This window comes from Notolepis coatsorum (assembly GCF_963971535.1).
Source record: "Notolepis coatsorum genome assembly, chromosome: 12".
Taxonomy (NCBI): domain Eukaryota; kingdom Metazoa; phylum Chordata; class Actinopteri; order Aulopiformes; family Paralepididae; genus Notolepis; species Notolepis coatsorum.
Window position 1 is genome coordinate 9,288,021 of NC_140176.1, and position 15,069 is coordinate 9,303,089.

Sequence of the window (15,069 nt, forward strand, 5' to 3'; positions counted from 1 at the left end):
ATACAAAAAAATCCAGAAAAAGAGTGTATATACATTTGACATAGAAACTGTACATTGGAGGAGGTTGGGTAGGTGGGGTGGGGTTGGGTGGGGCTGTACATTGGAGGTGGGGGGGGGGGGGGGGGGGGGGGGTTGGGTAGGGGGGGGGGGACACTGTACATTGGAATACTGACAAAGCCATACTTGGTCTTTACTGTACAACTGGGTTAGGACATTTGTAGGGGCCAGTTTCGAATTGCAGTCTCCCGTAGGTGTTCTTTGAGAGTGTTTTTGAAAGTGGGTAGTGATTCACATTCCTTTACAGCTTTGGGTAGCGCGTTCCACATTGATGTGGCATAATTGCGAAAAGGGATGTCTGTTGATGGATTGATTGAAAACTTGAAATTGATTGTAAACACTGCCCGGGAGGGGCAGGAATCAAACCGGGAACCTCCGGATAACCAGACGACTGCTCTATCTACCGAAACACTGTTGCCCCTACTACCCCTGTGTTTGACTATGTGTTTGTGGGATGTGTGTCTATACTATGTGTCTGACTGGGAGGTAGTGTGTCTTGACTATGTGTTTGTGGGATGTGTGTCTAAGGTAAAATATGTAACACATTATGCATACTAATTACCTACAATGATGCTAATATTTAATTTTTTTACTGTGTGGTGAATGCCAGATGTATGTAGTTAGGTAGTTTCTAGCATGTTCTAACATTTCTAAATGATACCACTGGATTCCTAATCCTTGTAAATGTAGGATTAGCCACCAGAATCAAGATCCTAGGTGGTCTAGAACCTGATTTACTGGTAAAAAAGACATTTACATTTAGTAATTTAGCTGACACTTTCATCCAAAGCGACTTACAAGTTCTGTACGACAAGTCAGCAGGAAGGGCACAACTTTTTCAGCTGAGTAACAATGTAATAATAACAGCAGGTGGTGGCAATTTTTTTTTAAATGGTTGCTATGGTTACCAGGGGACAAATCTGCAATGGCCCTATAGGTAAAAATATTTCTTAGGGCATATTCTAACAGTGTGCCAAATTTCATGATTTTATCATAAAGTGCACGGTTCCCTAAAATACTAAATTGTCGATTTATTCAACCATGTGATGTACAACCAAATAATTAAATGTGATGTAATTTCATGTTGAGTACAATTATAATTTACTGCATCTTGGAGTTTTAAATGAATCATGATCTCTGCCAAAAGGCTGGGAATCAAATCACCCGGGGAGTTGTTGCCATGGTAACTAAGAACTCTATGGCAAAAAACACTGGATGGCGCACACACGGAAGCTGGGGAAAGAAAGGCATTTTTAAATCACAAGATTGTCCAGATTAACCTGTGTTGTCAGTAATTTACCCGTTTGATTGATTGATTAAAAATTATATTAACAGATTGCAGAATGGGTACAATACAGTACGGCTCAATACACACAATTGTTAAGGGGATGCAGACCAGAGAAAGAATTTCGTCTCGTTTACATCAGGGTCCTCCCACGCGTTACTCCTCGCCACTGAGAGATCACGCTGTACAGGTGAAAAGATGTGACGGCTGCCTCCTCGTGTACCGGAGGGGACACGTGATGCAAGGCTTCGTCCACATTGCAGCCGACCAGTGGGAGGCATAGTCTAGCAACGATCGAGACAGGGGAGGGGAGAATTGAAGGGAGAATTGGCGAGGCGAAATTGGGATGGGAGAAAAATTGAAAAAATAAGGAGAAAAAGTGGATAAAAAAAAAAGATACGAATATACAGTACTGTTTATTTACAGACAGTTTCTAAAAGAATATATACATTTGAGGGGGAGGAAACTGTACATTGGGGGGGGTTTGGACATTTACCGGGGCCAGTTTCGAATTGTGGCCTCCAGTAGGTGCTTTTTTAGAGCGTTTTTTTGTATTTTATTTTTTTATTATTTTTTAAACAAACATATAAACAAACATGACAACACACAATAAGATATACAAGCATTAATTGTCAGGGCACATCCAATGAGATCACATTTTAGTTAGTTGTCTTATATAAGATATACCCCTAATACCTGTTATCTAAAAAACCTACACACATATGCTCCAGCTCGAACCCCCCCTTCCCGGACCCCACCTTGAGAAGTACCTCCACTATCCCTCGCACCTAACCAGACACTACCATTATAAGCTAGCTTTTATTCTCTCCACCACTTCTAACCACATTGACATTTTGGATTCATTGAGACCCAGAATTCTTGCTGTAGATATTTCATGGTAAATTACATCGAGATATGTAAGAAACCAAACTTTACGGCAAATTTTTTCCGGTTGAAACCAGCGTGATGCGATCAGCTTTTTAGCTACTGTGATACCCGATAAAACCAATCTCTTTAGCTGTGGATTCACTGCAAACTCAAAAACATCATTCAATAGTAATACCGAGGGGTGTACAGGTATATTCCAAGATACGAGTTTTGATATTTGTTGGGTCACATCTTTCCAGAATGCCTTAACTGGTGAGCAGTCCCAATACATGTGCATAAATGTCCCTTCGTCCCCATTTGTACATTGGGAGCATTTGGAGTCTTGTTTAAGCCCCATTCGGCACAGTCTTATAGGAGTCAAGTATGTCCTGTGAATATAGTTAAGATTGATTTGTTGATGATCCGGGTTCCTTGATGGAGAGCGGTTTTGAAGGTGGGTAGGGACTTGAAATATGTAAAGAAAAAGATACAGATGACTCCCCATTCAAAGAGATAGGGCTCATTCAAAGAGATAGGGCTCATTCAAAGAGATAGGGCTCTGGTCTCATTATCAAGATGGCAGCAGAGTTAACCACTTTGATGACAGTCCTATTCTGAAGTAAGATTAGATAAGATATTCTTTTATTGATCCCGTTGGCAAAATTCAGGGGTCATAGCACCATGGGGGAGGGGGGGGGGGTACAGGCAGGGTCAGGGGTCATAACAGCGTGGGGGAGGGGGGGTACGGGCAGGGTCAGGGGTCATAGCAGCATCCATGGGTCAAACGCCACCTGCTGGTCCAATTCTATACCGCCATCATACAAAGCATACTCACCTCATCAATCATAGTCTGGTACGGTTCTGTTGCAAAAACACTCCATTCAAAAACTTCAGCGCATTATAAACAAGGCCTCCAAAATCATAGGGTGTGACCTTCCCTCCCTGGACTCCATCTTCACCTCCCGCACAACCACCCGCGCCAGGAAAATTGCAAAGGACCCCTCACACCCAGCACACCCCTGCCCTCAGGTAGGCGCTTCAAGTCCATCCTCTCAAAAACCACCTGCTTCAAGGACAGCTTCTTCCCAACCGCCATTCGGACCCTGCACCCCCTTGGCCCCCCTCTCCCCCTCCCCCCCTTACACTAACCAAGCACCTGACCTGATGGACTAGACTCTTCCGTGTGTTATGTTGTGCTGTGTCGTGCTGTATTCTTTTTTTTTATCTACTTTTTCTCCCCATTTTCTATTTTTCTCCCATCCCAATTTTGTATTATCCAATTCTACCCTCCCCTGTCTCGAACATTGCTAGACCATGCCTCCCACTGGTCGGCTGCAATGTGGACGAAGCCTTGCATCACGTGTCCCCTCCGGTACACGAGGAGGCAGCCGTTGCATCTTTTCACCTGCACAGCGTGATCTCTCAGTGGCGAGGAGTAACGCGTGGGAGGCTCACGCCGCCCCTGTCGCTTCCTGATTCTGCTGCGCAGGCTCACCAACCGACCTGTAGGAGTCACTGTCCACAACGTCCGATCCCCACCCACCAGCTTTCCCAACCCCTAATACTGCCAATTGTGTTAGTATGAACGACCAGCCAAGCCGGAAGCAACGCAGAGAGCTGGGCTCGAACCCAGCATCTCCTGCGTTAGTGGCGAGCGCCTTCCCCACTGCGCCACTTAGCCGCCCGCTGTGCTGTATTTATGTATTTATTGTGTCATGTTGTGCTGTATTATGTATCCACTGTGGGAAGGGGGGGGGGGGGGGGTAAATGTATCTATGTTCCATGTACTGTAGAGCTTAATACACTCTGTACCGATCACGAATACCACCAACCTGGTTGTGTGGCAATAAATGAATCTTGTATCTTGTATCTTGTATAGTCCTTGAAAACAGTTTACAGTTCCTTCTTTAAAAAGTTACAGGAAATTATAAAATGTTTAAAGCCATTTTTCGAATAATTATTTTCAGAGAGAAGCGTAACACCCTGAATCCATACAGTACTAATAACTTCCACAAATTGATCCCCTTCTTAAGCCGCAAAACTATATCAGGGACCTCTAGTAATTACTTCCACAAATTGATTGATTGATTGAAAACTTTATTAACAGATTTCAGAATGGGTACAATACAGTACGGCTCAATACAAAACAACTGCTAAGAGGATGCAGACCAGAGAAAGACTTTTGTCTTGTTTACATTTTCAATTCATCAGGAGCTGATCCCCTTCTTAAGCCGCAAAACTATATCAGGGTGGGACCGACACAACACGATCAATAATTCCCAGGAAACGTCCCAGAGAGTATTAGTTCCTAAAACACGGCTGAAACCCTGACTAAGTATTGAGACTTCAGCGTGAGACAGGAAGGTCTGTGAGCGAGGCAGCTGTTGTAAGCAGTGCGCCAAATGGAGCCCAGTAAGTGGGTTAATGACTTAAATTAGTTTTGGCTCCAACAACAGCTGACGCTAAGAACGGAGCGAGACCAGAGGGAGAAGCAAACAGAAAAGACACAGCTGTTGCCAAATAAGGACCCAAAACAACCCATTTCAAGAGAATGTTTTTCCACGTTTCATAGTTCTACGTATGACACGTCTCATGGGCCCGGGGGCTGAGGAATGTTACAAAATAAGAGTCTTTTTAGCACACTGTAAATAGACTGTGGTTTCTCTCCCAGACGCTGATTCGACTGTCGCTCAGATTATACTGGTGTTGAATGACATTGTTTTTGGAATCCTGCATTACATATACAGATCACAGTCAGTACTGTGTCCACGCCTCCCAACTGGAGCCTGGAGGGGGCGGGGTGTTTAGAGACGTGTGTGCATGGGTTGTGTCTCAGAGACAAGCTACCAACTGGACTATAAAGGGGCGGGGTCTTTGAAGTGTGTGTGTGTGTGTGTGTGGATATGCATGCATGGGTGTGTGCCTTTGTGTGTGTGTGTGTGTGTGTGTGTGTGTGTGTGTGTCTGTGTAGGTATGCGTGTGTCAGGGTGTGTGTGTGTGCGTGTGTGTGTGTGTGTGTGTGTGTGTGTGTGTGTGTGTCTGTGTAGGTATGCGTGTGTCAGGGTGTGTGTGTGTGTGTGTGTGTGTGTGTGTGTCTGTGTAGGTATGCGTGTGTCAGGGTGTGTGTGTGTGTGTGTGTGTGTGTGTGTCTGTGTAGGTATGCGTGTGTCAGGGTGTGTGTGTGTGTGTGTGTGTGTCTGTGTAGGTATGCGTGTGTCAGGGTGTGTGTCAGGGGTTGTAAAGGGGCAGTATTAGTAAACCATGTGTTCCAGGGCAGGCCGGTCAGAGATAGTACAAAAGGGCCTCTGATAGGTCCAGAGAGCCTTCACGTCCCTCACGGCACAGAGCAGCAAGAGCGGACATGACCAGACTATGAGAGGGACACCGCGGGTTGGACCAGCAAGACAGACGGAAGAAGAAGAAGAAGAAGAAGAAGAAACCTGGAGGAACTAAAGTAACGAGGGGAAACCTTTTAGGCGAGACTGCTTACGAAAAAGCTATAGTTGAAAGAAGAGATACGCATACGTTATGATGAGACTGACTACGTGAAACTACAAAAAACAACCCAGGGATTAGGGAGAGAAAAAGGAAAGTACACATTGAAGACCTAATAAGAGACGAGATAAAGACTAAAAACAACAACATGGATGTAAAGAATAGAATCACACCAAGTGGGCTGATGACGACGCCAGATATCAACTTGGAGAAATTCCACAAGTTACCGGACAGCAACTTGGAGAGGATACAGAAGGGAGTCGCTGGGCTGCTGCGGCCGGTCGTCAGAACGTTAACGTGTGTTCTGGTGTTCGTCACCGACCTGCTGGCTCGGGTGCTGGGGAGCGGCCTGGTCAGGGACCATTTCCACCTGGTACTGTCCGGGGTGGTTCTGTTCGGACCCCTGCTGAGCCTCGGGGTGTCCAAGTACAGCATCTTCGCTAACAAGCACCACTACCTATACAGGTGAGAAATACTCTTGGTAAGACATCCATGCCTGTTTTGCCCTTAGTTTTTGGTAAGACATCCATGCCTGTTTTGCTCTTAGTTTCTGATTCTACTGCAGGCAGGGGCGTAGCTGGGGGGGGGGTAGCTTAGGATGATTCCAAGGGCCCAGCACTGGGGGGGGGGGGCCCAAAAAAAAATAGGTAAAAGGTATAGGTAAAAACCATATTATGCGTTTTCATCAATACAAAAATTGCCAAATTTTTTTTCGCTCGCACCCTTACGCGCGCTCGCATTCACTAGGGGCCTACAAATACATTCTTTCATGGGGCCCAGAATCTGGAGCTACACCCCTGACTGCAGGCATACTAAGAACTATTCTTACATGGATAGTGAATTGTGATAGAACACTACAAAACTGGTTTGTTTTAGGGGGATATTTGGGTAGTTCCTTGTCGTCACGGTGGACCAGCTACTATTGAATGGTTATAAAATATAAACACTACGGCACACATTCTAATATGCTCTATAACGACTCAGTATGTTGGGGCTCAAAGGGATATTTCACTTTAGTAAGAACATGTCAACATTCAGCAGTCTTACCTCTTATCTAAGGTAATCTACAACAAGTCAGTCAGTGACGACCACCGCTGTCCCCGTTGTCCGCTGTCAACGCCACCCTCTTCCTCCCAGGTGTCAGGCTCCGGCTCCTCATTCACTTCCATTCATTTTGGTGACCAAGTCGTATCATAGTTCTGAAATATATAAACAAACTATACAATGTTATTTTGTTTCAAAGGTACTTGGTTTTCATGGAGCTAATGTTGCCATTTTTTTTTTAAATAACCAGTAATGGAACTATTTCTCACTTGAGGACGGAATGTGGAAAAACCACAGGTGACCACTCCCCAAACATTCCATGCAAGCCAAAGATACACTTAAACTTTAACCCACAAATGTGCCAGATCTGCTTTTATCTTTCAAAGGTAATACATCTGTAAAGACGAGTGCTGTCAATCGATTAAAATATTTAACTCGATTAATCGCATGAGTGTCCATCGTTAACTCGCGATTAATCGCATATTAATCGCATTCTTTTTTCTTCTTTTTTGTATCTACCTTAAACAGATCTTTTTCAAGTTCCAAGTTTTAATACTCTTATCAACATGCGAGTCAACAAATGCTTGCTTTATGCAGCCATTTAACACAAAAGGATGACCCTCATGCATTGCAAATTTGCATCAAATTCAAAACAGAGTGATGCACAAAATAACTTAAAAGAAAATAATAATTTAAAACAATGAATAAAGTGTGCATGAAATAATAGGGGAAATAAAACGTTAGGAACTTGTTACATTCACCCACACAAGGGCTGAGTAATCACACACCCCCTCTCTCTCACACACACACTCTCTCAGCTCTCTTTCTCTCTTGCCCCTTCCTCATCTCTCTCACCCCCCTCTCTCTCTTTATCTCACACACACACACACACACACACACACACACACACACACACACACACACACACACACACACACACACACACACACACACACACACACACACACACACACTTCAGAAACAAACATAGTATCAATGAGAGCATCAATAATACACCTGAGTGAAGTCTAGTAAAAAAAGAAAAAAAGAAAAAGTGAATTTTTTTCTTTTTTTCTTAAAAGTTAATCGTGAGTTAAAAAAAATAGTGGCGTTAATAGAATCGGGCGATAACGCGTTAATACCGCGTTAACCTTGACAGCCTTAGTAAAGACGCATCAAATACCACAAACAAATGCGTTCCTTTGACTCAGAATTGTCTGCTTTCTTGAAATATGCACAGCAGTAGTGTGTTTACAATTCACAAGTATGATAGGAAGTAAGGAGCCTGACACCTGGGCGGAGTGGTGTTGATGGTGGATGACAGCAGTGGTCACCCCTCCCCCTTTTTATTGTAAAGCGCCGTGGGTATGTGAAAGGCGCTATATAAATTCAAGCCATTATTAGTATTATTATTATTATACATAGATGCACTTAGATGGAGGTCTGCTGAAATTTCTATTAAAGGAACACGCCAACATTTAGGGAAATTAGCTTACCGTCTTCTCCAGAGAGAGACAAGAAGATAGATACCAGTTCCCTCTCTGTGCGTTCAGTAGAAAGCTATCTGGCTGCACGTTAGCCTAGCTTAGCACAATGAATGGAAGCGGACATGGCCGGTTAGCCTAGGCATTGTCCAACTAACACCTCTCCCGAAGGCTAACCGGCACTGTCCGCTTCCATTGTACCCACGTGTTGCATGTCCTCCCCCATCTCTTCACCTGATTTCCTCTCTCTGACTGGCCTGTCCACAATAAAGCAGAAATGCCCTAAAAATATATATTAACACAGTACCTTTGTGTTTGAGTTTGAGGTTCATCTCAAAAAGTCATATTATTTCCAGTCACCATCGCTGTTTAAAATGCAGCAGGTGAATCAGGGTCAGCTGCAGAAATCGTTTTCTCCCTTTTAACCAAATGGTTTACTTGCTAGGCTTAATATAGACATTTGAAATGATTGGTGACTGTGACTGAATGCTCTTTGATCAGCCGCTGAAGCCACCGCTGCACTGCAGTCCATCATCCCAACGTATCAGCTTGGAGTAATCATGACATATCAATAGGGGCTGAGGGCTGTACTCGCACCTCGATCAATAATTCATTCTCACGCTTATAGCTCACTGGTGTGGTTGTTATTGAGGAAATTATATGGATTTAGCTGACAGGTATTATTACTTAGCAGATAAAGTGGTGGGTGTAAGCCCAGTGATGGCAGGTATTATTACTTAGCAGATAAAGTGGTGGGTATAAGCCCAGTGGTGACAGGTATTATTACTTAGCAGATAAAGTGGTGGGTGTAAGCCCAGTGGTGACAGGTATTATTACTTAGCACATAAAGTGGTGGGTGTAAGCCCAGTGGTGGCAGGTATTATTACTTAGCAGATAAAGTGGTGGGTGTAAGCCCAGTGGTTCTCAAACTGCATTCCACGGACACCCAGGGGCCCTTGAGAGGGTTTAAGGGGGTCACCAGAAAGGTTTTATTTCACTATGTTATTAATGTAGAAGTTCGGACAATGAGAGTATTTGAATGACTATTCCAATCATAGATTTGATTTTCTACACTGGTATCTCAGCTATAGAATTCTGGACTTAATCATCTTATCTAACAACAAAAATCTTATCAGATATGGGTCCGTGAGACAAGATCTTATCAGATAGGGGTCCGTGAGACAGGATCTTATCAGATAGGGGTCCGTGAGACAGGATCTTATCAGATAGGGGTCCGTGAGACAAGATCTTATCAGATAGGGGTCCGTGAGACAGGATCTAAAAAATACAAAAAACACAATTTTAAACATCAGTTTGCACGTACCACACTTAAACAGATGTGTCCTTCAGTTATTGGTGTAAAGTTGTGGAATTCTCTCCATAGCGAGCTTAAGGGATGTAATAGTGTTTGTCAATTCAAAAATAATTATAAAAAAAAAAAAATTAGTCAGTATGAAAGTCAAATGTGATCTGAATAGTGAGATATTTTCTTTTTTTATTTCTTTTATTATTAATTATTATTATTATTGTTATTATTATTATTATTATTATTATTATTATTATTATTATTATTATTATTATTATTATTATTATTATTATTATTATTATTATTATTATTATTATTATTATTATTATTATTATTATTATTATTATTATTATAAAAAATGTCTTGTTTAAACTGTGGATTGTTTGTTTCTTGTATATGGTATAAATTATTATTATGTGTAAATTAGGTTGTACGCCGACCATCAAGTAAATACTTGTTTAGTTTAGGAATAAGGGGCAGGTAACTATAAGATTTATTTTTCTTGCTGCTCCTTTTGTCCATGGTATGATATTTATGATTGTGTATGAAGAAACTCTGATTGTATTGATTCCATGTGGCAAATAAAACTCTGAATCTGAATCTTATCAGATAGGGGTCCGTGAGACAGGATCTCATCAGATAGGGGTCTGCAGCCTGTTGTGTAATAATTCAGGGACCAGTTAAATACTTAATTAACTGTTCAACCAAGTCCTGTATTGTTTTATCATATTATCCACGTAACATTCACTGTTCTAAAACTCCCTCCCAGAAAGTTCCTCGTGTCGGCCTGGGGTTGGACCTGCATCTTCGCGGGCTCCTTTGTCCTCCTCCTCTCCTTCTCCGCCCGTCGCTCCCTCCGTCTCTCCCTCCGCCACCTCTCTCGGCTGGGGGCCGCGGGGCTCCTGCTGTGGGGCTGTCGACGTCTGCTGGTCGCGCTGGAGAATGCCGCCGGGACCTGCTATGAACCCGTGGCCCAGGACGGGGCCTCCATCCCGGGGTCCGCCGCTGCGGGACAGTCCCTGCTGCTCCTCCACGAGGGCCAGACCAAGGCCTCGTGCCTCAGAGCAGGCATGATGTGGCGTGGCTACGAGGTCTCCCAGGACATCCTCATCCTCTGCTTATGCTGTCTCTTACTAGTCGAGGAGTTGTCTGTTTTTGGGCCTTATCTGGCCCAAGGGCGGCCCCTGCGGAAGGCCCCGGGAAGCCCCCTACGTCTCGTCTTCCTCCTCTGTGCTTTCCTGCTGGCTATGTGGTCATTCCTTCTGCTCTGTCGGCTTGCCCACTTTCCGCAGTTCCCCTCCCAGCAGATAGGGGGCGCTGTGGGCTACCTGGGCTGGAGAGGACTCTACCAGGGATGGTACCGCCTCAAACCCAACTGGGGCCGGCCTGGTTTGCCTGGAGACAAGCTTTTCACCGACACAAGCTTTGAGAAACAATAGGGGGCACATACCCCTGCAGTGATACAGACTTCTCTAATGGCTAAAATGGTTTGAGATTCAGCATTATGACTTTCAAAGCCAGCTTGGGACATCACAGAAAATGTGGAAAGAGGGTTTTTCATAACCACAGATGATGAGAAAAAGCAAGGGTTGTACTCACGTTACAAGAGTACAGACGTGGCTGGTTTGAAATATGACAGTATGCCTTTCAAATCCAGTTTAGGGTGCAAAGAGGTGCTCTTCAGACAGCAGAGGCCTAGCACGGGATGTCTGTGTGGTTCTTTCTTCTGCCTGTGACCATTGGCAATGGTAAACGCTAAATTAGACAACTTCTGTTGATATATTTCTCGTATATTAACACGTAGCAAGCATTGTTTCTTTCAACATGGGAGGAAAAAGTGGGCATTCTAAACATCCCGTGAAAGGCCTGCATCGACACACACGTCAGATCGGTGATGGCTGAAGAGAAGGGTCACACAGAGCTGTGACCTGCGGTACTTCTAACTCTCTGGTGGCTAAACTGGCTCACTGATCTGTACGTTGGTGTTTATTAGGCTCATGGGTCGATATCACTCTTGTGTGAAAACCTCATGAATTCAAGTTTTCTGATTTTCATGTTTTTATTGGAAGGGTTAAATGGTACATTAATGGTCCGATCAGGACCGTAGGGGCTACAACAGTATTAGTCCAGCAGATATGTGAATAATTGTGCACTTCACAACAAAAGCATGACATTTTGCACACTGTTAGAATATGCCCGAAGAAAGACTCTTGGCTATAGGGCCATCGTAGATGTCCCCCGGTAACCATGGCAACCATTTCCCCAAACCGCAGCCACCTGCTGTTATTTGACCAATAACTCGGGTTCTAGACTAATCCTACATTTACAAGGATGAGGAATCCAGTGGTGCCTTAATCTACAACCTGCTAGCAACTACCTAACTACATTGAGGGAACTGAATAATACTGAAACCATCAACTACCATTATTTAATATTGCCAGTATGTTTTCAAACGGTGACATGCCAGAGTACAGTGCATACCTTTACAGAAATGTTTATTTTATTAGTAGTTGTATTATAGATTTCCAATTAAATGCAATGTGTTATATCACTGGAGTGGAACTAGTACGGCAGTACAGAGGCAGGGAACGTTGTGGGATGTATATCTATACTATGTATCTATGTGTACTAACTGCAGGTAGTGTGTCTTGACTACTGTATGTGTTTGTGGGATGTGTATCTATACTATGTGTACTAACTGCAGGTAGTGTGTCTTGACTACTGTATGTGTTTGTGGGATGTGTATCTATACTATGTGTACTAACTGCAGGTAGTGTCTTGACTACTGTATGTGTTTGTGGGATGTGTATCTATACTATGTGTACTAACTGCAGGTAGTGTGTCTTCTTGACTACAGTATGTGTTTGTGGGATGTGTATCTATACTATGTGTACTAACTGCAGGTAGTGTGTCTTGACTACAGTATGTGTTTGTGGGATGTGTATCTATACTATGTGTAATGACTGGCAGGTAGTGTGTCTTGACTATGTGTTTGTGGGATGTGTATCTATACTATGTGTATTGACTGGCAGGTATATGGTAAATGGCTGCATTTACATAGTGCTTTTATCCAAAGCGCTTTACAATTTGTTCCTCACATTTTACCCATTCACTCACACATTCACACACCGACGGGCGGAGGTGACAATGCAAGGTGGAAACCTGCTCATCGGGAGCAGTGTAGGGGTTAAGTGTATTGCTCAAGGACACTTCACGATATTTTCTTCTTTATTCTTTATCATTATTATTATTATTTAAATTTTTCTTGTTTAACTGTGGATTGTGTTTCTTTTATAATGGTATAAATGATTATTTGTGTAAATAAGGTTATACGCCGACCATTAAGAAAATACATGTTAGTTTAGGAATAAGGGGCAGGTAATTATAAGATTTATTCTTCTTCCTGCTCCTTTTGTCCATGGAATGGCTATTTATGATTTTTTAATGAAGAAACTATGATTGTATTATTCCATGTGGCAAATAAAAACTCTGAACTGAACTGAACTGAACTGAACACGCTGCCCAGGAGGAGCAGGAATCAAACCGGGAACCTCCAGATAACCAGACTGCTCTACCTCCCGAACCACTGTTGCCCCTACTACCCCTGTGTCTTGACTACAGTATGTGTTTGTGGGATGTGTGTCTATACTATGTGTCTGACTGGGAGGTAGTGTGTCTTTTTTTTTTTTTTAAATCTTTTCCCTCCGTTTTTCTCCCATCCCAATGTTAGTCGTTATGCCAATTCCCAATCCCCTTCCTGGTCGCTGCGCACCTACCCCCTACGGTCGGTCTGGGAGAGTGGAGGCTATAGCACATGCTTCCTCTGACACATGTGTAGCCAATCAACCGCTTCTTTTCACCTGGCAGCGCGGACTCTCACTGAGAGGGTGTAACGTGTGGAAGGATCACACTACCCCCCTTAGATCCTTTCCTCGCTGAGCAGGCACCCCGACCGAACTGTAGGAGTCGCTGTTTACAACGACCAGGACCCACCCACCAGCTTTCCAACCCCTAACGCTGCCAATTGTGTTAGTATGAACGACCAGCCAAGCTGGTAGCAATGCCGAGAGCTGGGCTCGAACCCAGCATCTCCTGCACTAGTGGCGAGCGCCTTGCCCACTGCGCCACTTAGCCGCCCTGTTTCTAGCATGTTCTAAATGATACCACTGGATTCCTAATCCTTGTAAATGTAGGATTAGCCACCAGAATCAAGATCCTAGGTGGTCTAGAACCTGACTTACTGGTAAAAAAGACATTTACATTGAGTCATTTAGCCGACACTTTAGTTTTATCCAAAGCGACTTACAAGTTCTGTACGACAAGTCAGCAGGAAGGGCACAACTTTTTCAGCTGAGTAACAATGTAATAATAACAGCAGGTGGTGGCAATTTTGGAAAATGGTTGCTATGGTTACATGGGGACAAATCTGCAATGGCCCTATAGCAAAAAATCTTTCTTAGGGCATATGCTTTTTTTTATTATTATCTTTTTCCTCCTTTTTTCCGTTTTTCTCCCCTCCCAATGTTAGTCGTTATGCCAATTCCCAATCCCCTTCCTGGTCGTTGCGCACTCTACCCCCTACCGTCGGTCTGGGAGGGCGGAGACTATCACATGCTTCCTCTGACACATGTGTACCACCCAGCCCACTGCTTCTTTTCACCTGGCAGCGTGGACCCTCTCTGAGAGTGTAACGTGTGGAAGGTCACACTACCTCTCTTAGATCCTTCCCTCGCTGTGCAGGTGCCCCGACCTAACTGTAGGAGTCGCTGTCCACAACGACCCACACCCACCCACCGGCTTCCCTCCTGCTGACTATGCCAATCGAGCCAGTATGACGGCCGGCCAAGCCGGAAGCAACGCTGACAGCTGGATTCGATACCAGTGTCTCTTGCGTTGGTGAGGAGTGCCTTGTCCGCTGCGCCACCTAGAAGCCTTTCTTAGGGCATATTCTAACAGTGTGCCAAATTTCATGGTTTTATCGTAAAGTGCACGATTCCCTAAAATATTGCACCCTGGGCTAAAAAAATACTAAATTGTCGATTTATTCAACCATGTGATGTACAACCAAATAATTAAATGTGATGTCATTTTATGTTGAGTCAAATTATAATTTACTGCATCTTAAAGTTTTTTAATTAATCATGCCCTCTGCCAAAAGGCTGGGAATCAAATCACCCGGAGAGTTGTTGCCATGGTAACTAAGAACTCTGTGGCAAAAAACACTGGATGGCGCACACACGGAAGCTGGGGAAAGAAAGGCATTTTTCCATCACAAGATTGTCCAGTTTGATTGATTGAACATTTTATTAACAGATTGCAGATTGGGTACAATACAGTACCACTTTGATGAAAGTCCTATTCTGAAGTAAGATTAGATAAGATATTCCTTTATTGATCCCCTTGGGAAAATACAGGTGTCATAGCAGCATGGGGGGGGGGGGTACAGGCAGGGTCAGGGGTCATAGCAGCGTGGGAGAGGGGGTAGTCAGGGTAATAGAAAGTCACCAGTACTGTATACCTGTATGTCATGA

The 15,069-nt window shown here is 43.8% G+C and overlaps 1 protein-coding gene across 3 annotated transcripts; it reads left to right on the plus strand.

Annotated features, from left to right (window-relative positions):
* Positions 1-5,513: 5,513 nt before the first annotated feature.
* LOC311238197 (fat storage-inducing transmembrane protein 1-like) lies at positions 5,514-14,883 on the plus strand. 3 transcript variants are annotated; one of them, XR_014620329.1, is made up of 3 exons: positions 5,514-6,169; positions 10,308-12,508; positions 12,571-14,883. XR_014620329.1 is itself a non-coding variant. In XM_084326216.1 (2 exons), the coding sequence occupies exons 1-2, from the start codon at positions 5,853-5,855 to the stop codon at positions 10,975-10,977; spliced, it is 987 nt and encodes a 328-aa protein (XP_084182342.1). In that variant the 5' UTR covers positions 5,514-5,852; the 3' UTR covers positions 10,978-14,882. The 3 variants fall into 3 exon arrangements, 1 of the variants encoding a protein (XP_084182342.1); XR_014620330.1 differs by having other exon boundaries at positions 10,308-12,176; positions 12,243-14,883; XM_084326216.1 differs by having other exon boundaries at positions 10,308-14,882.
* Positions 14,884-15,069: the final 186 nt, after the last annotated feature.